This window comes from Pezoporus wallicus, unplaced genomic scaffold (genome assembly GCF_028554395.1).
Source record: "Pezoporus wallicus isolate ANWC-B61680 ecotype Strahan unplaced genomic scaffold, APGP_CSIRO_Pwel_v1 contig_14048, whole genome shotgun sequence".
NCBI classification, from domain to species: Eukaryota; Metazoa; Chordata; class Aves; order Psittaciformes; family Psittacidae; genus Pezoporus; species Pezoporus wallicus.
Window position 1 is genome coordinate 29,797 of NW_026637740.1, and position 23,524 is coordinate 53,320.

A 23,524-nucleotide genomic window follows, 5' to 3' on the forward strand; every position below is an offset into this window, starting at 1 on the left:
GAGGGATGAACGTGATGCTGGTTATGGATTTTCAAGCCTCATCATTGTGCCCAGTCCCACTGCCTGTGATGGGGCTCCCAGCCCCAGCACTTTGGCAGAATCAAGTCTTGGGCACTTATGCACAGGCTGTTCCCAGTGAGAGCTCTTGCAGAGGGAAACAGCAAACCCTGACAACAGGGAACGCATCTGGCAAGTTCTCGTCTCTCCTGTTTCTGCACTTAGAAGGGCCCCATCAATCAAGTACGTGCTCCACGAGCCTTTTTAAGAGGATCCCTCCCTTCAGAAGCCTCCACTGAGCTATGAGGAAAGGCCTGGCCCTGATCACATTCCAGCACACAAGTCCATGGGATGTAAGAAGAGAGCAGAGGACAGAGCTCTGTGGGTCACCCAGCTGGCACGGGGACATTCCTCCTATTAGAAAGGGTTATAAATTCCCCAGCTGTCACCAGTGAATCAGCACTTGGAAATGGACTGATTCCACTTTGCTGGGACACCATCATCTTGGCAGCTCCCCCTTGGACCCACCAGTGGATGTGCTTGGACCCTGTTGGGGGCTGAGCATCAGTCTTGAACTACAGAAGCCAGGGCTCTCCTCATCACAAGGGAAGGTCGGGCACAGGAACCTCTAACACAGGGTGGTGAGCCCATGAGCTCCCCTACAAACAGCACTTGACACCTGCCCTCCAAAGCAACTGAACCAGGCTGGAGCAGTCAATCTACAGCTCATGTTCTGTTGATGGAGGCAGTGAGACAAAGAACCTGCCCTGATCACACAGCACTGCTGTGATGACTAAAACCGAGCAGCTTTTGTCTTTGGTCTTACCACAGCCATGCCCTTCAGCTCTCACCAGCCACATGGCTTACAGGAACAGCCAGGCCAAAGAATGGCTATTTGATTACCACCTCTTCGTTAGAGCTGCATGGCTGAAACCACACACCCCCCTGCACTTACTGGTTGGCTCACCTTAAAACAACAGGAAACCCCTAACAAAGGAAGAAGCAAATCTGTAAGCAGATAGTTACCAAGGCTGGAGCAGAAAAAAGAGCTCAGTGTAAGGCTACAAGCAGCCTTCTTTCTCCAGATGTGCCATCTCCTCTGAACACTGAGTCATTTTAGGGCTCTGCTCCAAAATAACTCAGTCTAGCAAAAGAATTAAATGTGCTAAACAACACTGTCCAGGAGGAGCAGCTATTAGTGGATGAAGGAAGGAAATAGGCATATGGGTAATGCACAGGAAGGGGCATCCTGGTTGATCAAGTAAAGGATGGAGGCATCCGGAGCATCACAGCTACTCACCAGGTGTGACTCACCCCATAGTAATCAATAGTCTCCTCCGCTGCTGAGAGGATTAGTTGGACCTCGAGGCCTTTCCTGAAAAGCTTGAAATGGATGGAAAACAAGCCACTTCTGCCCTACCCATCCCAGCACCATTCCCTCCTACCTGGTACTGTGAAGTCCTGAGTGTAGATGATATCATCTTCAATGTCATACAAGTCATCATCTTCTTCCTCATTGTAGCCATGCAGATCTTCCAGATAAGGCACCGCCGTCATACTTCTCCACCGGTCCTTTGTTTCTGGGCTGGGAGGAATGGGCACCAGAGCCTCTGCCTGAGCGTGTTTCTTCCGAAACCAACTGCAAAGAGGCCAAGAGCAGCGGGTCAGCAGCACGCCTTCAGTGCCCAGGAGGCACAGAGAAACCCCTCACCCCACCAGAGGGGCCCATTCCAGCCCAACATTCAAAGGTTCAGCATGGAAAGCCTCCTAGATGGTTTTCTGCCACTGCAGGGTTTTTAATGTAGAATGAAAGGGAGGAGACTCAAGAAAGGTGGGTGTCCTGCTGACAGCACCACAGGGACACCTGCATCTACAGAGAGCAGCTCAGGGCCTGGAAACAGAGCACAGGAACATTTTCCCCATCACCAACTCGAGCCCAGACCCTCGATGAGTCAAAAGACAGCAGAGCTGCTAGAGCTCTGAGATTTGGTGTTAAAGCAAGCAGAAGGAACTCCTCTCCTAAAGTTGAGGTTAATCCAGCACAAGACAACAAAGTTTGCAGAATGTCAGTCTAAGGAGAGCGGTATTTACTCCAGAGCTCCTTTAACAGGCAGTTTCCAACAAGGCCACAGCAGAAACGCTTCTCCTTTATCCCTTTATCCCACTTCTGTCTCAAAGGACTTCTATTACCCTTAAACCCAGAGTGCTACCATCTGCCCAGCAAAGGGTATCAGCTCTGAAAGCTGTTCTTAACCAGATCAAGAGACTAACGGTCATCACACCAGCATCCCAGGAGCCAGCTGGGTGCCCTCTTGCATTCTTATCATCCTTCTTAGCAGGGGTCCAGCACTGGGCTGTCTCTGGGACATCTGCCAGTGCTGCACGTGGGCACCGAGCTTCCTGGAAGCACTGCTGGAATACTCCATGGGATCCTCTCTTCTGAATGCAGGTGGGAACAGAAGTTCCTTCAGACCTGGCTATTTCTAACCTGCCCTTCCAGCCCACACCCCCCAACACATCCCACTCCTTTCCCTGAGCCAGTCAGGTTTCATCACTCCAGTTCCAGACTCGTTTTAGGAAGGAAGGGTTGGATGCTCCTTCTGCACAGGAGAACTGTAAATCTAATGTCATTCTAGTCTTACATTGCTTTGACATTGCCTGAAAACACAGTGGCATTCTCACAAAACTATCCAGCCAAAGCAAAGAGTTAGGAGATGAAAACGTAGCTACTGGGACAAATCAGCCTGGATTCAGAGGAGTGAACCCTCACCCAGGGACCTGCTTCACAATTAGCATCTTTCAGCTGTCTTCTCTGTAGCAACTGAGTTTTAAAGCGAGGAAGACAGCAGCATCCATCCTGCCACTTGCAGGAGGAAAGAGCAAGGCAGCCCCTGTAGCCTGAAGGTTAAGGAAGTGTGTTTTGGTTAATCATGTGTCAACACCATGCAAGGAATCCTGCTCCATCCAGATCCGACTGGTCAGGTTCCACCTCTGGTGCATGAAGAGGCATTACCAGAGCGAAGGGAAAACGTCAGCCCTGCTGCTGGCCCAGCAGGACCAGATTTTGGCCAGCAGTTTTAGCAAGGCCCCTGTCTGGCTTCCTTGGTGATGTGCATGGCACACAGCACTCCCAATCCCATCATTTCATTTCCCTGCCTTGCGAGGCTGCTTTCATCAAGGAAGCAAATGGCAAGATCACCCAGTGCAGGGCAGCGGAGCCAACACAGCCACTGGAGCTGCAGGGATCCAAACTGAACAGCACGGATCTAAGGAGGATGGAGCATCCTGACAAATGAGATCAGAATGACTGCCATTAAAAGGAGCCTTTTCAAAGGAGGAAGCCTGGAAGTCTCTCCAGCAACCGGTGTTGTTATTTTGCTGTGTTTCAGCTCTGCCTCTTGCTTTCCTTCTGTCCTACTTACCAGGAGAGTAAAAATAGGTTTTTATTAACAGCAGAAACCTGAGTCGCTGTGCTCGAGTCATAATGATTCCATCCTCTGGGAGGTGATTTCAAACACTTGCATATGCATGTATGGTAATGAGGCTATAGACTGAGAAGAGAAATTCATTGAAGTTCTAAGAAAAATCAAAGCCCTCTTGGAAGGAGCCTCAAGCAATTCTGTATGGAGCAGCAGAGTATTTCCCGGCAAGCAATTTTCCAGCAGGGACAGACATTCTGCCTCTGCACTGGTGCTAAATGTTATCAGTGAAGCCTTGCTCTTCAGCTGAGGACCACTGGCTCCATCAAACACCCTCATCTGGCTCAGGAAGCTGCTGCCCACTGATGAAGCCAGAAAGTGGCCACTCTCCCATCACTCAGTGATGCAGATGAGGTTGACTCCATCCTCACCTTTCCTCACTGACCCTAACTCATGGGCTGGATTAGTGCTGCCCACAGATATTCCCCCATTTGTTCCCAGTTTCACAGATGTTTTCTGAGCCAACTATACAAACTCCGCTCTTTTCAAGTCCTGGTACAAGCAAGGTTAAAATAAGCAGCAGTAAGCACAGCTGCAGCTTCCAAACACTCCCAGCTAATTCACTTCCCATTCTAGGTCACAAATACTTCACTTTGCTTGTTTTGTACAGGGACAATTTGCTCTGAAATCAGATGCCAAGCTGCAGGCCACCACCCTGCCAGCAGGGATGGGTTATGAACAAATCCCCATCCCTGGCAATGCTCAAGGCCAGCTTGGACGGGGCTTGGAGCAACCTGCTCTAGTGGAAGGTGTCCCTGCCCATAGCAGGGAGTTGGAACTGGGTGAGCTTTAAGGTCCCTTCCAACCCAACCCAGTCTGTGGCTCTATAAAAGCACTGGGGAAGGTGGTACAGCAGCTCCAGGGCCTCAGGAAGAGACAGGAGGCTGGCAGGTTAATCTGCACCTCTGCTAATGAAAGGTGGGAGGTGGAAGTACCTTCCCTTTCTTGCTATCAACTCTGGCAATCGTGTCTACGACTGAACAAATTAAGTGTGACACTCGTGGAGAAGGAAGGCAGGATGGTTGCCTTGGAAACGAGGGACAGAGGTAGAATTCTGCATCCACTCCATCACTCTAAGTGCTGCAGCAGGGTCAGTGAATTAGCTACAAAATGCAGTGTATGAGCATTAAGCCCTTCAGCAAAAGCACAGGGTAGAGGAGATGGTGAATGGCCTATAGAGAGCAGGCTGGTAACTCCCTGGCTCTGGGCAGCTTCTCTTCACTGGCCTGTGTTTCCTCCCTCCCCAGAGTATGAAATATTCACAAAGGGGAAGTGAAGAGCTCAGTTTTCCATGCAACAGCTTCCTATCCTGATCCTTCCGGGAAGAGCAGGCTTCATGGCTCTTGCACTGTTAGGCAGGGGTCAACTTCTGGCAGTTGATAAACTCCCAGGCTGAGAGCTGGAATCCATTTCAGTTCACAGCTCGGAGGCTGCACTTCACACACCTCATGAGGAGGCCTGAAAAGCCTCTGGAAGCAAAGAGGAGAATGTGGCTTTGTCCTGAATTAAAACCAAGTGCAGAACCATGAGCGTGATGCAAGGGTTCAGCTATGGAAGGGAAGGCAGGAGAAAGCAGCTGGCAGGTACCACCCTAAGTAGTCTCTGCCTACAGCAGTCTTCAGGCAAGGCTCTGGCTGCAGGGGGGAAAGTGTTGGGAGCAGATGATAAGAATAAAGGGAGGAATGGCAGAATTCCCATCGCTGGGCCACAGACACATGCCTGCTGCTTCTTGGAGCAGGACTCAACACTCCTCAGCGTTCCCCTCACCCCCCTGATGAAGCCCTTTATCCTTGATCCCCCAATGACAGCAAGAAACAGCACCTCATGGGAGGTGTTTATCCAGCTCTGGATGGATCCCGAGCACCCAGACACCTCCTCTGTGACACTTCCCTTGGGATCACCCTTCCCACCGTGCTGACACAAGCCTGGTCTGGCAGCACCTGGCTCCACTGCTGGTTTTCAGGGCACTACACAGCTGGTTTTCAGGGCACTTTGAGAATCTCCCTTGTCCATTGGAGCAAGGCACCAGCCACAGCAGTTTAAAGACATGAAAGAAGACTTGCAGCAGCACGGGAAGGCACTGGGTGATTCTGGTTTGAGGCAGTATCCATCCCAGCAGGGCAGCCTGGGGAAGGCGCTTGATGTTTCCATAGCCTAGTTGCTGTGCCTTAACACATGCTTTTGTGGGAGGAGTGTAGAGAAACCTAAAATCATTAATGACTATTTCTCCCACACACACACAAAAAGGAACCCTTTTCTTACTGAAATGCTTTTCCAAAACCCCTCTGAGGATCCCGAATGGCTCCTGCTGTCCTCCCCGCTGCTTCGTGTGCTTCAAAAATACACCAGGGTCAGGTGAAGCAGAAGGGCTAAGCTTCCCTCTATTTAAAGAAAAGCAGGAGAACCAAACACTGGATCCTTTAGCACAATGCTCCTTCACAGAGAGGAGACGGACAGGCACATCCAAGCTCTGCTGGGTTTGATGTCATTATTAGGATGCCACAGCAGGAGGAAGGAGGCAATTACTAACAGGGGAGAAAAGCCTGTTAAGAAGCACTGGTTAAGCTCACAGCAAACTAATAAGGGGCTAAGCCTTGGAAACGTTCCTGTGTTTGCAGGTAGAGCCTTTCCTCAGCCTCTCTCAGGGCTATGAGATGAAAAGCCTCCTCACAGCAGCTCTGCCCAGGGAGAGGGCTGGCTGGGCACAGGAATCACTGGGATCTGCGCCTGCCCCCATGCCAGAAGCTTGCTCTAGTTTCTCTGGCTTTCTAAAGGCAGGCAGGGTCTCTAGAGAAGCCTCTTTGCTTCCAGCTGGGCAGAGCTGACACAAAAACTCACTGCCACCTGGGAGAGGTATAAATGAAGCCCACAGGGCTGGGTAAGTGGCTCAAATACCCAGCGTATACATGCAAGAACCAGCTATGCTGCCCTAGGCTGAGGGGCAGTTCACCCACAGCATCTACAGGAAAGAAAGTGCTTCTAAACCATCCAGTAATGCACTGCTGGACTTAATTCCTGCTGTGCTTCTTCTCAGTGCAAGGGACTGTGTGCAAGCCGGTCACCACCCTGCACCAGCTGTAATGAACAGGAGAACTACTTCATTGGGAAGTACAACAGTGCTTTGCTGTCTGGCTTGAAGCACTCCAGTCCTCAGTGGTGGAGGGGAGGACGGTCAGGAACAGCAGGAGCTTTTGTTTCCAAGAGCAGCTCTATAGGTGCTTTAAGTGCTGTGCAGCGTTTCAGAGGCCAGCCCCAAGCAGCGTCTCATGTGCACGGCAGAGGAGGCTTGAAAAGCCAACGTGTGCTCCCATCCCCTCCCAGACTCAGAGGAACGAGTGCACAGCTCCTGGCTACTGGTAACAGTTGGCCTGGCTTAACTGACTGCCCAGGCTACACAAGACCTGCCTCCTGCCTCGGATCCTCACCAGGGGAAGGGAGCAGTTGCTCCCCTGTGGGACACCGGCATGGTTCAAACCCGGCTCCGAGGCTCCTGCAGATGCTCCCCATGCCATGACCTCTACCAGGGACCAGCAGCTGGCACCACATGGTGACCACGGCTGGTGGTTTTCCACAGACACACCAAGAAAACGGGGCTCTTCCTGCCTGCAGGAAGCACGTTGGAGGCCATCGCCTCCCAGAGCCTTGTTTTTCCAAGGTTCCCAAAAGCTTCCTGGGAAGCTGGCAGGCAGGGCCCCTGCTGAGCAGCTGTGGTCCGAGCAGCTCTGCCTGTCCTCAGAAGCACTTCCTATTCAGAGAGCAGATAAGCTACTGCAGCCTCCGCAGTGAAGCATCCTTCTGATGCTTTTTGTTCTTGTACTTTTATCCGCCCAGGAAATCTCTGCTCCGAGGCAGCACGTTCAAATAGATCCTCAAGGAAAAAAAAGAAAAAGCCTCAGAGATAACAGGGCCCTTTCTCCCCCCAGACAATGCCAAGGAGAAAGGGGGAGGGAGGAGGATGACATTAAAGAGAAAGAAAAAAAAAATTCCTATTGTCCTGGAATGCTTCTGCACATCCTGATTCCATATGGAGCAAATACCGAGGGCTATTTCTGTCACCGGGCTGCCCAGAAAACCAGAACTAACACACATTACTAAACAGTCCTAGGTCAATAACCCAGCTTTAAGGAACCCCTGTTCTTCTGCTCCATTAGCACTATCCAGAGCCCTTAATTACCAAGAACCAGTCACACTGGAAGCAGATTTCCAACATATTCATTATTTACTGGTTAGCAATTCAAATGCTTGCACCGGATGCTCTAATAGGAGGGAAAAAAGCCAAGTGAAGGTTGCCAGAGCTCCAGCAGAGCTGGAGGAAGGGTATCTAGTGACTTCCATGTGTCTGCTGTCAAAAGGAAAAATGAGTTGAGAGCAATAGCACAGGTACATTAGCATAAGAAGCAGAAAGAGAATGACTAATAGGAAGAAACTGAACACTCACTTGTGCTGCCTTATCTGCTGTATTGAAAATCTCTTGGCTGGGTCGTATTCAAGCATCCCTGAAAAGAAGGAAAAAAAGTCCAGGTGTGATCACAGATGCTCTCAGCCACGTTGAAGACAGAAAGCATAAAGCTCTGCCCTTCCCTCCCACCTCCCTCCTCCAACAGCCACTGGGGTGTCCAGCCCTCCTGGCAGCTTAGGGAGCCTTTACATCAAGGAAGAACCTGCTGCTTGAGGCACAGGAAGCTCAGCACAGCATCCCCACTCCATTGCTGACTACCTGCTTGAGGCTGTTACTCAGTTTCCCCACTGCAAAGTGGATATGACCTTTCCCTCCTTCACCCTGCAGGGGCAGCAGCTTGCACAGCCCTGGATCATAAGTCCAAGTGTATCTTCAGGCAAAGAACATCAAGACTTTGCATTTCACAGAAAATGCTACTGAACTCCCTCCATGGAAGAGCCAAAGCCTGAGGCACAGCATACATCCAGTTGCTCAGCATCCCAGAAACTCCAGGCTAGTGAAATTCTATTGTGGAAGTAGAATAATCTACTGTGCCTCCTTTTGCCCCAGCCAAGAGGCTGATTTCTGGCATCACCTGCTACAATAACTGGGTAGGGGGTAAGAAAGAGGATAGAGAGGAAACATAGCTCTCTAGGAGAGGGGAGGTGGATTCCTTCAACAGACCCACAGGATGCTCCACTACCTTTCAAAAGCTCCACAACTCAACAGAGGGAAGCAGCAAATTTTGCCATATTCTTCAGAAAGCAGCCAGTGGCACCTAACCCACCCATCCAGCAGCACCCAAGCTGCTCCCCAACGAAGGGTCCAAGAACACATTCCTCTAAACCAACACTAACAAAGTCTCACTGCTGCACATTACAAGGAGTTTCGCTTTCACTGGATGATATCCCCCCTTGCTGCTCTTGTAGCACCAGTGCTGCTGTGAAGTGGTGAAGCAGGCAGCATGAAGAGAAGAGGTTGGGACAGAGGGGAGAGAACAGGAGGACTCCATCTCCAGCAAGGAGAAGAAAGGCTACACGAAGCACAGCTGACTGACAAACAGGAGCTAGAGAAGGTCAAGTGCATCACAGGCATCTGGCCTCATGAACTCAAGGCACTCAAGTCTTTAGAGCACACAGGAAACTGACACTTGCCCTGCTGAGACCACAGGAGCCACCACGCAGCTACGTCAGAGTTACACAGCTGAGCAAGAGTGAAGCTACAGCAACAGCTCCCTGCTCGAGGGCTGGCAGCCTCCTGAGCAGCTCCTTCTCCCTGCTATCTTCTCTCTTGAGCAGGCTAAAGCCTATAAACAAGCAACTGCCAGCCCATGCTGCAGCTACAGACCCCAGCCGTATGTGGCAGCAGTGCCCTGTGCTCCAGCATGTCCCCCCAGCAGGCCCTACAGCCCTCTTGGAGGCTGCAAGGGACCCTGGAGATCACCTAGTGCAAACCTCCTGCTTGAAGCAGGCTCAGTTTGCTCAAGGCTGTGTCCAGTGGGGTGTGGAATGACTCTGAGGATGGAAACTACGACCCCTCAATGCAACCTGCTCAGCCTCCCTTGCAGTAAAGGAGTTTTCTCACGTTCTGGTGGAATTTCTCCTCACCTCATAAGAAATAATAATTGAAAAACGAGATGGGAAGGTGGTTCAGAGTTAAAAAAAAATCCCCCACCTAATTAAATAACCTATTAATAACCTATTCCTAAGATCATTAGGCAGTTTCACAGCTGAGCTGCCCAAATGTGTTGGCTTTTTTAAGAAATAGGACTGCAAAGAGACCTCATGTGAAGTTCAGGGGACACCAAAGCAAAAACTGGCTCAGTTACATCATTCATGGCATCAGAAACAGGTAAGTCAGGAGACCCCCCCCCCATTTACTGACTTAAAGATCACATCTCAAGGTGCTTTAGGAATCTAGCTTGTTATGATGAAGAGGCCCAGCAGCACCAGTTACAGACAGCTCTGGTGCACAGAGCTGTGTGTTCTCAAGCAGGAAGATAACTGATGAGAAGGAGTATGTATTTACTGAAAAGGGACCGTATTTGGGGCAATGTTTGAAAGAAAATGGCAAGTCCAATCACTGATAATGTACATTCATGCATTCAGCTCTGACTCACTCGTGGCAACACTGTGGCTGGAGTCCTGTACTGCAAAGAGACTTCCTCAAGACAAAACATCATGTACTATTCACCAGTCATCTCAGAGTGTCTGCCCACAGGAACCACACACTCTCTTCTCCCATTTAGGGGAAGGATTTCCATGCAGTTCATCTGTGAGCAGAGCTGAGACTCTCTGGAATGGGGCAACTCTTCAGGGGATGCCTAACTCACAACCTGGAAGGATTCACTGTGCCCATACATGGGGCTCTGAGCCCATCACACACCAGCAGCCTCAAAAACCCTTTCAAATCCTGTCAGTGCAATCCAGACACTGGAGGCCATGAGCCTGTCCTGACTCCTTACAGGCTCCAGCCCACACACCTCAATCCTCTGGGACAAGGCAGCCCTACAGCACGTGGCAGAATAGCCAGTGTTAGCAGACAGCAGGTACATGGCTTGGGAAATGAGAAATCAGAGAGCAGGAGCTCATGAACCCAGCCTGGATTTCACTTCAGAGTCTCCAGCTTGGATCAACATTCAAACCAACCAAGAGAGAAGCACTGTAAGTCCAATCTGTGGCAGGAGACAGAGCTTATCCCCTCTCCCTCATCCTCCGAAAGCACAGCCAAGTTCTGACCAGAAACTCCCTCTGCAGGCAAACCAGGAGCTCTTGATCAAACACGTGGAGGAGTCACCGTGGGATGCGTTACAGACACCAGGGTGCTTGCCCTGTGCTCTGGGGACAACCTGCTCCTGTGGAATTAAAGCACCCACTGTGCCCAGAACACATGCTGTAGTGACAGGTCACTGCAGTCACACATGAGTGAGAAACAACCAACCTGTCCCAGGTGCCAAGGGCTGTAGCAGAGTCTGAAAATCAGGTGTGAACACAGTGACTGCAGTCTCAGAGCTTCCTCATTCAGTATTAAAAGACGAGGAAGAAGAGCTGAGCTCTGTCACTTTGCTTGTCCAGAAGCAAACTGCATACAAGTCGATAAGTCATGTGCTAATGCTGACAGAAGAACCTTAAGGCTATTTATAAATGCTTCCACTGACACATTGTTCACAAGGCAGAACAGCACTGGCCCTTTGCTCCTCTGTCAGGGAAGAGCATAAATAAAGCTTCATCCCTGATTAGGGAGACAGAAAGAGGAGCAGCATCTCAACTAATCCGTTGACATACACTGGCCTGCAAGTCTCTTTATAAGTCAAATACCCCAGGAGCTTAAAAGTCCTCTAAACACTGCTTCTTTTGGAAAGAGGAACAAAGAAAGAAAAACAAGCTCAAGGGGCAGAAAAAATAAAAACCACTATAAAAGCAGTCCAGAGGAGAACAGCAGAACCTTAAAAGGTGTATTCTAGTGATCGCTTCATGCTACTGTGGTCAACACAGCACTTGTAGCCAGAGAGGAAATAAGCACTTTGCAGCATCCTGAATCCTTCCTCACAATCCCCCCAGAGCAAGTGCTTGCAGCACTGCAGAGTGCTTCAAGAGTCTTTTAAAAGCAATGCAAAGGCAAAACCAAGTCTCTAATGAGACGGAGCTGAGCTGTGCGGGTCTGTGCTGCTCACTAAAGCAGCCAACAGCCATTGACAAGATCTGATCTGCAAGCTCTTGATTCAGCTTCAACCTGCTGCAGAAGTAGCAGGCACCTACCAGGAAACACGGATGTTGTGGAGGAAAAGAGCAAACTAAATAAAGCCTTTGGGTTTTATCACCATAGCTACGTAGTATCAGCACCACGAGGCTCAGCCCTCCCCTGCCGCAGGCACCCTGGTACCTGCTGGGCTGTGGGATGCTCGGTCACAGAGCAGAGGGAAGGGGCAACTCGATGTAATCCATCCTCCACAGATTCACTGTGCACTCCAACAACCAGGAAACGTCAAGAGCAGCAAAACAGACCAGAGAACACCAGGTTTTGCCAGCTTTTTCTGTGTTACAGATGCCTATGACAAGAGGAGGGATAGGAGCAAGTTCTCAGGTGGGACAGAGAGAGGACAGGAATGGGAATCCTGAGAGCTTCCCATCACCCTGGGCGAAAGGGTCCAGGTGACACAGACATCTCCTCTGCCTACCAAACACAGTCAGCTTGCATCTCTGTGGTGTCTGAACGCAGAGGGGAGGATGACAAAGAGCAGCCAGGATGAAGGGAGCAACTCAAGACAGGCGTAAGAGCTGCACAAAGGGCATCAGGCACAAGGCTCCTCCATTTACAATGAGGCAGAAGGAAAAGTAGGAAATTCTGACTCCAGGTCTTCTACAGGGGATGGAAAGAGAACTGAAAAGGAGTTATTCTGCTAATGAAGCGTAAGATTTTAAGCTATCAATATCCTCAGCACAAGAAAGAGAAACAACTGCCACGCTTCATTTCCCTGGGGGACAGCACTAAGTGCAGAAGAGAGGCTTATCACAAACCTCAAATGGTTTCTGCTGGGCGCTTCAGAAGCCTGTCCAGACAGACCACTGGACTCGCTCCATTTGGGCAATTCCCAGGCTCATAAAAAAGGCCATGTTTTGAGTCAGTGTTCACAAAACAAGCACCACACACGGATGAGGACATTGCTCCCTGGGGTGCGTGGGTACGACATGGAGCATGCAACAGTCGGGAGCGCTGGGCTGCGAGCAGTGGCCACATGAGGCTCAGAACGGCCACGGCACCAGCTGTACTGAGCACAACTGGAAGCTCTTGCCTGTGTGATGCCTTCTGAAAGCTCTTAGGGCTGGTTACAGCTTCTTGAAGCACACAGAAACAGCACTGGCCCCAGCTCCACGCAGCCATCAGGAGCAGCGTCCCCATGTGCTGCCTGTGGCATGAGGTGCAGCCGTAAGCTGCTCTGGAACCCTCAAAGGCAACGGCCCCATGAGCATGCAGAGGGCAGCACACAACCGGTTGCAGACCTGAGGACAGGGCTGACAGGAGGAAGGGAAGCTGCTGTGGTTTGCTCACAGGCCTTCACCCACACAAGCACCAGAAAAATGAACCTGAACCAAGGCAGTGTTAGCCCGTATCCAAGGTCTGATCCCTCACAAACAGCTCAAGACCTGTGTCCCTGCTGAGGGCTGGGGAGTGTGACCACACAAGGCTGTCCTCTGCCGATGGGACTGCAGGAATGCTGGTTGGGATCTCCCATGTGCTCAGTCACATCCTACCTGCTGCCAAACAGGCACTGCTGGGCAGCTGCTATGCACAGTGTGGCTGCTGCCCTGACATTCACCTTCCCAAAGCAGACACTGCTCAGCACTAAACCCCAAATTACTGCAGTAAGTGACTGGAGCGAAAGAAAACCCAAACAAAAGCCACAACTTTCTCCTGTGACCCAGAAAGTGCTGCTTCTGTTTCTACCACAGCCCTTGGGCACCAGTCACTTTGCTCACAGTATCCTAACTGTAACTCTCAGTTTGAGGGGAAGGAGATGACAGCTGGGACTGAAGCAAGTAAATTCAGAGCAGAGCTGAGGAGGGACAGCAGAGCCTGAGCACTCAGCACTTCACAGTATGGAAAGCTTGGAAAAGGGATTTCATTGAGTTCTCCCTTGCAAAACCTACATCAATGCTAGGATGTCATTTTAAATCTAACCTCTTGTGAGTTTTGTCTTTAGATGCAACAGCTTCTCAGAGCACAAGAATCATGGTGCAAGAACCAACTGTACAAGGGGTAGCAACTGCAACTCATGCTTAGTGTACCTCAGGAAAATGCTTGTGTTACAGATGTTTCAAAGGCTTATAAGGTTCCCAAGCACAACCACGCTCCTAACAGGATCCTGTATCTTCACAGGATACTTGGAATGAAGCTCTCCCCAGCACTATGCAAGCTGAGCATCTGTTGCATTGCTAAGTTTCACCCTTGCAGAGCCAGCTGGGACACTCACCTCTCAATAAGTCTGAGAGTGGAGGACCACAATCCTCTGGAATTGTGTAGTCACCTTTCCCGATGTTTTCAAATAACTTATAGATATTATCCCCTTCAAAGGGGTACAGACCCGTTGTGATGTTGTATCTGCAAAGGCAAAAGGAGCAGCTGTATGAGGAAAAGCACACAGAGCAGGAGAACACAACCCCATCCAAAGCAGGTACCACCACGCACCCCCCATCCCTGCTCCCCCCCCACCGTACAGAAGAGCAGCGATGGCAGCAGACAGCACAAGACTGAGCTATGTGGGGCTTTGTCATTCTGCTGCAATTGCTGGGTGCTGCACAGGCACTTACAGTGTGACCCCTGCGGACCAGATGTCTACTTTAAAGCCTGAAAAGGTGTCAAGGCCATTGGCAATTTCTGGTGGCTGGAATGCCGGCGACCCTTGGCTCGTTCTGCACGTGTCATCCTCTGCAAACGGATGCAATGCCTGTGGCAGAAGAGACCCATTAGCTTCAAACTTCCAAGGCAAACAAACTGTAACCGTGAGAGAAACAAAAGAGGAAACCTCTGATACTAAACTGTTGCTCACATGGGACGCCGTGCTGAGTCTATCATGAGAACATGCCACTGCAGCAACTACATGCCAACAGCGACAATCCTCACACCTCTCCTACCCGGCTAAAACAGCCTTTAAATAACAAGAAGGATGAGGTTATGTAGCTCATCACCATCTCACCACGCTTGTGGGCTTTTCTGAGATGGATGTCCTCCTCCGTATGCTTCCCGGATGGAAGTTTTGTGCTGTTATCAACAAAAGTGGTTTGCCAATGGCAATAAATATTCAGAGTCACTCGAGAGCACTCCACAAGTTTAACAGAAGCCCGACTGCACAATAAATCACTTGGCACCACAAAGGTCACCTCCCTGCAGATTGTCACGCTTCCCACAGGCTTGACTTTGCTGCAGTTCTCACTTACCTCTGCTACGCCTAAATCGGATATTTTTAGTGTCCCATTGGTTGTTAGCAGGAGGTTCCCCGGTTTGATATCCTTGTGGACAATCCCTTGGCTGTGCAAGTATTCCAAGCCGTCTATAAGCTGACAAAAGTACCTGCAGAAAGAGTTAGAGGAGAAAAAGTTCATAGACTTCCACAGACTGTGAACTGATCATACATAAACCAAAGGAACCGACTTGTACTTACCCGTGAGCCTGAAAAACTGGAAACCTCTTTTCCGGGACACTGTCCAGCATTTCCTGCATCCCACACACACAGTACTCCATCACCATATACGTAAAGGCAGTGTTAAGGAAAGTTCAAGGTCAAACACTTCTCAGTGCAGGCAGAACACTGGGGCACAGGAGGCAAAGCCGGGCCCCTCAGTGAGCCAGGCCAAGGGAAAGAACCCATGTGTATGGGTTCTTATGGCCACCTGTACCTCCGAGACCACTGAAACAGGAGGTGAACCCCACAGAAGTGAGGTTGGGGATCTCACAAGCGTGGCACAAACAGGGTAATACTCTGAAGGGGCTGCAAACAGAGTGAGGAACCCCGGCAGAAGCACCCTGGGCTGCAGTGTATCCTTCAGTACCATGGCTGTTCTGCACCTGAAATGACAGCGAGGTCCCAGCACCTTCCCCAAAGCTTCTCTTATTCTCCACGTCCCGTCCCCACACAATACAGCTTGATGCACTATTTAAGTGCTGCTCACCCCCAGCCCCACCGTGGTATTTCAGCAGCAGGAGGTAGGAAGCTGCTTTGAAACTGTGTGGATTAAATGCAGCTATAGCAGAGCTGGTGGCACTTTTCACGTTCCCTTGCAGCATATTCCAGTGTTCATCTCCTTAAGCTTTAATGGAATGAACTAAACAACTGCCTGAAGCAGTAACTGCCCCTTCTTCCTCTCCCTGGGCTTTTCAAGGCAGACACTGCTGAGAGGGGCTTCTAAGAACAGACCCTGAGACATCTGGTGGCTTTGCCAAGGGAGTGCACCTTCCAGCTACAGAGCAGCGTGAAGCAGGGCTGCCAGGCAGCCATACCCCACAGCAGTGCTTGGTCACTCATGATTCCTGGCAGATGCTGCCTTAACCTAAGCCTAAAAGAAGTTGCTTATGTCCCAGGATACTATCGTACCTCTTCAGGCAGGAGAGGCTAAAGAGACCCGGGCTGTAAGTGGGATCTGTGCTAAAGACTGTCCTGCCACTTTTGCAGCATGTTCCATCCAGGAGCTCAAAACACTGCTTTCACTGAGCACTGCTTCCTTGCAAGACCAGTGCAGTGAGTAAGGGACTGACCCATGGAGCAGGCAGCCTGAGAGTGAGCTACTGTTCAGGTGGATCCATCCCCAAACCTGATCACTGTGTGGCTGCAGAAGTGCTCGCATCCTCAGTGCACTGAGCGGGCACTGGCACTGCCAGAGTGCCTGGAGAAGGGGGAAGCAAGAGCACGATCATGGATGAGATGAACCCTGCTCCCAGAGAAACACCAGCTTTCTCCAGGTTCCTGCCCAGGATAAGCATCCAGAGAAACAGACTTTCTAGGAGTGTAGAAGCAGGTAAAAATAGTGACATCAACCTGTCCTTGCAAGAGGACAGCACTGAAAAGCAGTTTGTGGCTCTTCAAACACTACTGCTCACAGAGTAAAGCAGGGAACATCCCCCCTGGCTTTGAGAGGTCACATTCCTGAAGGAACGTTTTGGGTTGTCATCGCCTATTGCCAACACACGAGGTCTCTCTCGAGCTCTTTTTTCCCCCGTGCTTCTCCTTTAACAGCCTAGCTTATTAAACAAACGGTGTCTTGCGATAGACAGTAATTGAATTGCAGTCCCTTCGGTCTGTTAAGGCTACCAAACAGGCAAAAGTTGTCATGCTTTTTTTATACTCATGATTTGGTGGCAGAGTGTTTGGCCTAATTAAAGCACACAATTAAATTACCCATTTTCTGAAGTATTTAGAAAACACGGTCAAAAAGATAAGCAAAGATTTAGAACCCGAGCTCCAACAGATCAGCAAAATAAACTCCCAAACTGGTTAAGTCCAAGTGCACTCTGAGCATGGCAGAGATCAAAAACTCAGCTACTCACTTGCAAGCTAAGGTGGGCAGTTACACCAGTCAGTGTCTACATGTACCTGGGGAACAGGGCACTGCAATAATACAGTGAAGTCCGACAGATGCACTGAGAACACAAACCACAGCTTGGACTCACGACTGGAGCAATTTGGTCTCAAAAAGCCAGGCTGCAGGTCTTGCAGAGGATGTGCTTTCAACTCTCACCACTGTTACAAGCTTTAGGTCACTCAAAGCACTGTCACAAGGGAGAACAAACCAGAGGAGGCTTGGGAATCCATTGGAAGGATAAGCAGCAGAACACACAACCTGCTTAGGCAATGGCGCCAAAGACCTGCCTAGGGAGAGCTGCAGGCGCCCGGTGCCAGCCAGCGGCAGGGTTGGTTCTTCTTGTGATGGAAAGAGACAAAAAATACCTAAACCATTGCCAAGGACTTAAAGGAAAAAGCATTACAGGCATTGATTTCACATAGCATAGACAATAAAATGTCCATCTTCAGGGGAAAAGAGGCACCGAGACATCCCACAGCTATGACCAGAGGCTGGAAATGACAGATCTACAGCTCTTCTTTCACCTCTGAGCTGCTGAAGGTCACATAATAAACCAGAGTGTTTGAGGGTCCCCAGCCCTGCAACTGGGACCTGGGCACAACATTTCAGTCCCTAACTGGGAAGCTCAAGAAAAGGAACTTGTGTGGAAAGCATTCCAGACACGCAGCATGTTGAAAGCTGTGCAAGCAAGTTTAAGCTTAAGAAACTCTCAAAGGGGGCTCGACCAAAGCAGAACTACCATGATTCAGCACTACAGCAGAGAACAGTGGGAATTCAAACCTTACAGTTGGGTGAGAAAAAGGATATATTTTCTGCTTCTCTTCATTGTACAATACATCGACCAACTGGATCACATTTTTGTGCCGCAATCGTCGCAGGAGCTGAATTTCCCTGCAGGAAGAGGAAAGGAAAAAAGTTGTGTTAAAAAAAGCCCATTTCCTTACTACAGATTAAATCAATGCTTTTTAAGTCACGTGGATTTTGAAGACACTTCAAACCGTATTAGGCCCAACTGCTTCACTGGAGTCACCCAAGCACACTGACAGAAGGTCTTGAATTCACTGGTCCGAGGTTAGATCATGAGGAAACCTGCTCACTGAGCAGGGGTACAGGCACCAGTGCCCTTTCAGCAGCAGCACGCAGCCAGCCTGCTCAGGGCAGGAGCTTTAGTCCATTGCCCACAGACAATAGAAGTGTTCTCAAGGAGTGACCTACCTGTGTGCTGCACGGGAGATGGGTGGTAAGACCGCCCTGTGCCAGGGCTCTGGTGCCATTCAGCACCACACCACCAGATCTCACAAGGGGCTGGTGCAGTGAGCCAAGCCACCACCTCCCACCTGCACAGCTCCGCTCACACCATTCCCTATGGCCCCGGGCAAGCCCCTCATCATTCCCAGTTAAAGGCAGTGCTGACTAAAGGAAAGCTGGAGCTGCACAGGCTGCCCTGTCACCTGCCCAGGCAAGCCAAAGCCCACCCCGATTTGCTCCATGTGTCAAGGAGGTGGCTTTAGCAGGCTCCCCCCAGTTATGGGTTTTCACACAGCGGTGCTGGGAGCTCAGCTCAGCACCACTGTCTCCAGTTACACCCCTAATGATGCACTGCACTTGTGTTTACCACGGTATCTAGGGCAGTCACTGCCAAGACAAACCTTTCATGTTTGCGCTTCGTGCTTCTTCGTACGCAAGTGTCATCTGCAGTTACAAGAGCAGGAACAGATTTGCTCGGGCTTCCAGGCTTCAGGGAATGTTTTTAATCAGCATCGTGACCAGGAACAGCCCCCACAGATGTCGGTGTGAGGCAGCACCGAGGCAGCATCGTGCCATTAGGTGTGTTCCCAGTGCCAAGCATGGCAGAGCAGTTAGCGCACAACTGCAGCCCAAAAGCTGTTACCTAAGCTGGGAAGCAACTTGGAGAGCAGTTACTTGCCCCAGAAAAAAGGAAATCAAAGGTTTCTATGCCTAAAAAGCAATTCCTCCTGATAGGAAGCACCTTCCTTCTGAGCACCATCACATACAACACACAAGCAGCTGGTCAGCGGTGAGGCTGAAGGCCAAAGACCCCCAGTGCATTTGTAGGATCAGTTTAAGTGTCTTTATGGATGAGTTCGTACAGAAATCACCCTGAAGACACACCGCATCCCTCAGGGGCAGTAGGAAACGGAGGCAGTTTCACAGTGCCCTTTATTAAAGCAGTGATTTCCAGGAGGATTCAGAAGTGAAGTGGCAACCAATCCAAGAATTACAACATCCGTCTCAAGAACGGGTGGAAAACAGGAGTTCCAGTTAATCACCCCATTTCTTCCAACCTTGACTCCTAATTTGACTTGACTGAGCAGTTCAGAGATCTGAACTGAATCCTGTTGTGGGGAATAAAGAAAGTAAAACTGAATGAGCAGACACCTTCCCTTGGCTGTGAAAGAGGACCCTTGTCTGTCATCTCCTATCGGCTGCTTTCATCTTCCTCTCTCGGGCTTCTGTACCATGCCCCAAACCACATTTTAGTATCTTTTGCATTAATCTCAGCCTGCAAAGTCCCAGCTGTGAAGAGGAGGAACAGGAGGATCAGGACAGTCAGGTCAGGGTGGTTCTGTCGGCGTGTGAAGTGCAGATACTGCTCCTCACTTTGTGCTGCTGCTTGTGCTAAACCACACGCACGCTCTTCTCTCCGGCTCCATTTGCTAAGCTGCTTTAAGGAGCAGGGTGACATTCCAGCAGTTAGGACCCCTGAAAGCAGCCTGACAAGGACTTCTGAGCCAGCTTTGGAAGCAGGAGCCTCTGCCCAAACACACGACATGCCAAGCTCAAAGCCACCCATCCCATGCCTGCACCGTGACGGATCACAGCCCATTAACCACCAGTGACTGCTTCTCCCAAAGGCTCCTATGGTGCAGGAACACAAACAGGTTCTTTAAAAGGTCTTTTAAGGATCCCTGAGCGGTAGTATTAATTATTCACCACCAAAGTTTAAGCCAGGCACTTTTCCTTTCTCATCTATGGCTTTAGACCCAGCCCTGATGGGAGCTAAGCAGAAACCTGGGGTAACAAGGCAAAGTGTTGGGTTTAAATGGCACACAGGTTTACAAAGTGATGCAGCTGCTCTAATTATGGGAATGACCAAAAGGCTGAAGTGGATTAAATTAGCCTAGAAACTGCAGCCAGCATCAGGGCAGGCCTAAGAAGTGTCTCTGTAATGAAGGGAGACGGGCCCAAGGTTCAGACCAAGAGAGGGGCCGAGCACACACATGGATTTAAACAGGACTCTTCTGCTGTGAAGCCAAAGAGAGCTTCCAATATTAGGAACACATTGGAAATCCTGATCCCAACAGCACACTCCTTGTCATATAGCTTGAAAGCACAAATGCTAACTCCTTCACCTTCAAGGGGCTGCTCACTGCTCCACACTGTGCAATGAGCCTCCTCAGTGGGATGCTGTGAACCACTCTGATGGCCACGCACCCACCACGAGGCAGGGGCCAAGCAGCCCGCTTCCCAGAGGGAAGATTCCTGCTATTTTTAGCTCCTCTGGCATCCTGGCAGGAGCAGACCCAGCCAGAGCAGTCACCTCTGACTCCATTTCAGTCCCCCCAGCTCTGCTGAGCCAGTGCCCTCGGTGCTCACCTCCCCGGGAGGTGCCCAAAGCTACTTCTTATCCCCCAAATTAACACCAAACGCCACCGGTGTCCCCCCCTTTCATCACAGCTTGCCTGTGCCTCTGACAGCACTAAGGATGAGGTTTGGGTGCCTCTCCTCCCAGCCAAGGCCAGGTGGCTTCCTGCCTTTCCCAATCCAGCCTGGAGTAGATCTCTGGGATACCTTTCGAGCTGCTCCTTGCCACCTCCACAACCTAACATGGAACGTAAATCACAACAGCTGCTTTTGAGTTGCTTCTTTACCTCTCAGAGGGAAAGGGAGAACCCCAGTGAAGGGCCAGGCTGTGCTTCCTGCAGCATGGTGATCACTTCCATACGCACCCTACTGAGCAGTGCCATTACGTAGCCAGAATAGTCTCCATTATGGAATTCTGTTCCTGGTTCTCCAGACTAGAAAGCCCTCGAGTGTGTGACAAGCCAGCCTGCTTCAAAAGAAACCATCTTGGAGGAGGAAGAGAAGAGAAAAAGATCTTCCAATTTGTGGGTTCTTACATGGTTCTGCCAGAGCCACAGAATCCGAGTTATCCCTCTCCAGGTACCTCGTCTGGGCAGGTAAGAGGGAATGGTGGTGCTCAGAGCTGTGTATAGCAAAGCTGCCTACTTGTTCCATGTGCTACGTGATTTTGGAAGGTGCCAAGAATGGCCTAGGAGAAGACACCCCCTCCTGGACCAGTCTAGTAAGATCTTCACCACAGGATGCAGCATTCTTTCTGCAGTTGTTTCAAGCCTTGCCTTCATCAAAGCTGTTCTTGCCGAGGGAAAAAGGAGGAACACAGCCAGATCATTCCCTTCCTTCGGGTCACAGTGTTCCTCCACAGCTTTAAGCTTTTAGGATTCTATCAGAGACAAGAAATTGTGAATCTGTCCCATGTTACCACCAAGGACCGATGGATGCTGGAGGTGAGGGCTTGCAGCAGGGCTGTGGTGACAGCCTTGGGCCTCAGAGCAGCCACCCTCACCCCTCCTTCCCTTCCTGCTCGTGCCTGGAGCCCAGCTCAGGCTGTCCACATGCAGCATGCGGCACCGAGGAGCCTGGCACAGGAACTGGACACGTCCCCTGTGCCAAGAGCCAGGGATGCACACAGAGAACAGGCTCCATATGCCAGTGCTGGCACGTTCCAGAAAGCCACTAGCACCATCCTTCATCCTTGCTAATTGCTACAGAAGGCTCAAGAATCCTTCCTTTGGTCCTTACACAACTGAGCAGCGACATTAGGTGCTTGTTCAGATTGATTTTGTAATCCTGGAGAGGCAAAGCAAGTTTAAATCACACATTAGTATCCCCAGTACACCACAGAGCAGGTTAACCAAGAGCCAACCTGGTGAATGGCTTTTTCCTGTTGATTGCACCTAAAACGCAGCAGCTCCACTCACAAGGACATAACTTGTCATTGTCTCCACATGAGAAGCTGCACCCTTTGCTCTTGGAATGGGGAGGGATGTTTCAGACAGGACTGAGCAGAGCACTGCACTGTCTCCTTCTGCAAACTAAGCCTGACACAGCTGAGTGAACATCTGACATGGGGAGGAGTTGACATCATCACATGTGGATGAATTCGGAGTGGATCCACATCTTCCACGTTTCAATATCCCAACAGTTCAGGGCTTAGAGTGGAAGGGGTCCCTGCCCGTGGCAGGGGTTGGATCTGGATGAGCTTTAAGGTCCCTTCCAACCCAAACCAGACAAGCGCAGACAATACAACACAGCTCCTGGTGCTCTGGTTTTACTGTTCTACCACAGAGCCCCAACACACACCAGCTCCAGAATGAAAGCACCAGAGCCACCAGCTCTGCTCGGCATGCGCTTCACTAGGAGGGCCAGGAAACGGAGCTGAGTCAGTTGAGCCCATCTCCGTGTACAGCCCACGCCTCCGCAGCCAACAACAAGCCCTTCCTCCAGCAGAACTGTCCCTGCTGTGAGGTGCAGGGCTCTTGAGCTGCAGACCCAAAGCGGGGGCCTAGCTCCCGCTTGAAACCTCCAAGGGACTCTAATGAACATCTCTTCAAATCTCGGCACTCACGGAGCGTGGTTAAGTACAGCACAAGGCACTTGGGATATGCACAGGAAGTCCCAAACCCTTAATTAAAATGTGAGGCTATTAGCACACAGTTTTATTAAACTGGTGCTGCTCCAGACAGAGACTTCCCTATTTTCTTTCATGTCTCTGGCAATGCTACTAAACTTGTTTCTTGTGTTAACCGGAGGCAGGAACTCGCCATAGCCCTGTCTGGGTGACTGAGCCACCCCAGCCCTTCTCTGTAGTGCCTAGGGAGAAGTGAAGATTCCCCACACTGCTGTAGGGAAATGTTGCCTCTGTGAGTTTAAACCCTCACCAATCACACTAGGACTCACAGACCCTGCCAGGGCTCGTTTTTCAGGGGCAGAACCCACGTATTTCAGGGTAGAGAAGAATCATTTAACTTTACATATGTCTCAAACATATTTCAGTCACAATTTCGAGGTTCCCAGGGCTCTGTTACTGTACCAGGGACAAGCTGGGGCTGGAGCAGCGGTGAGGAGGAACAGTTGGAGCTTTCCAAGTCCAGCCCCACGTCCCCAGCGCACGGCACAGACCTCACAATCCTCCACAGCTCATCATTAGTGTGCTCATTACTGCCCATGTATCACTTGCTCACGTAATTACTTACCCAAGGGCCAGCAGTCTAGGAACTGTTTTCTAGGGAGTTTCTTTGATGACACACTATCAATGCAAGTTTCACCTTCACCGCTGCAGCAGTGATGCTGAGGTGTCCTCTGCTGAAGGCAGAGGCACGAGCCCGTTATAGGAACTCAATCACATCTCTGTCAAATCAACCAAGTCACAGACGCAGCTTTATCCTGTGTAGAATCATAGAACCAACCAGGTTGGAAAAGACCTTTAAGAT

General features: G+C 50.4%; 1 protein-coding gene across 2 annotated transcripts in view; it reads right to left on the reverse strand.

The window, feature by feature from the left end:
- The window catches only part of STK11 (serine/threonine kinase 11), a 33,408-nt gene that overhangs the window by 6,209 nt on the left and 3,675 nt on the right, over nt 1-23,524 (reverse strand). For both annotated transcript variants that reach the window (XM_057407429.1, XM_057407430.1), the window contains exons 2-8: nt 17,796-17,879; nt 15,074-15,163; nt 14,850-14,982; nt 14,223-14,359; nt 13,886-14,013; nt 7,915-7,972; nt 1,443-1,636 (exon numbers count right to left, since the gene is read on the reverse strand). In XM_057407429.1, coding sequence (XP_057263412.1) covers nt 1,443-1,636; nt 7,915-7,972; nt 13,886-14,013; nt 14,223-14,359; nt 14,850-14,982; nt 15,074-15,163; nt 17,796-17,879 — 824 coding nt within the window. The remainder of the gene's footprint in view (nt 1-1,442; nt 1,637-7,914; nt 7,973-13,885; nt 14,014-14,222; nt 14,360-14,849; nt 14,983-15,073; nt 15,164-17,795; nt 17,880-23,524) is intronic.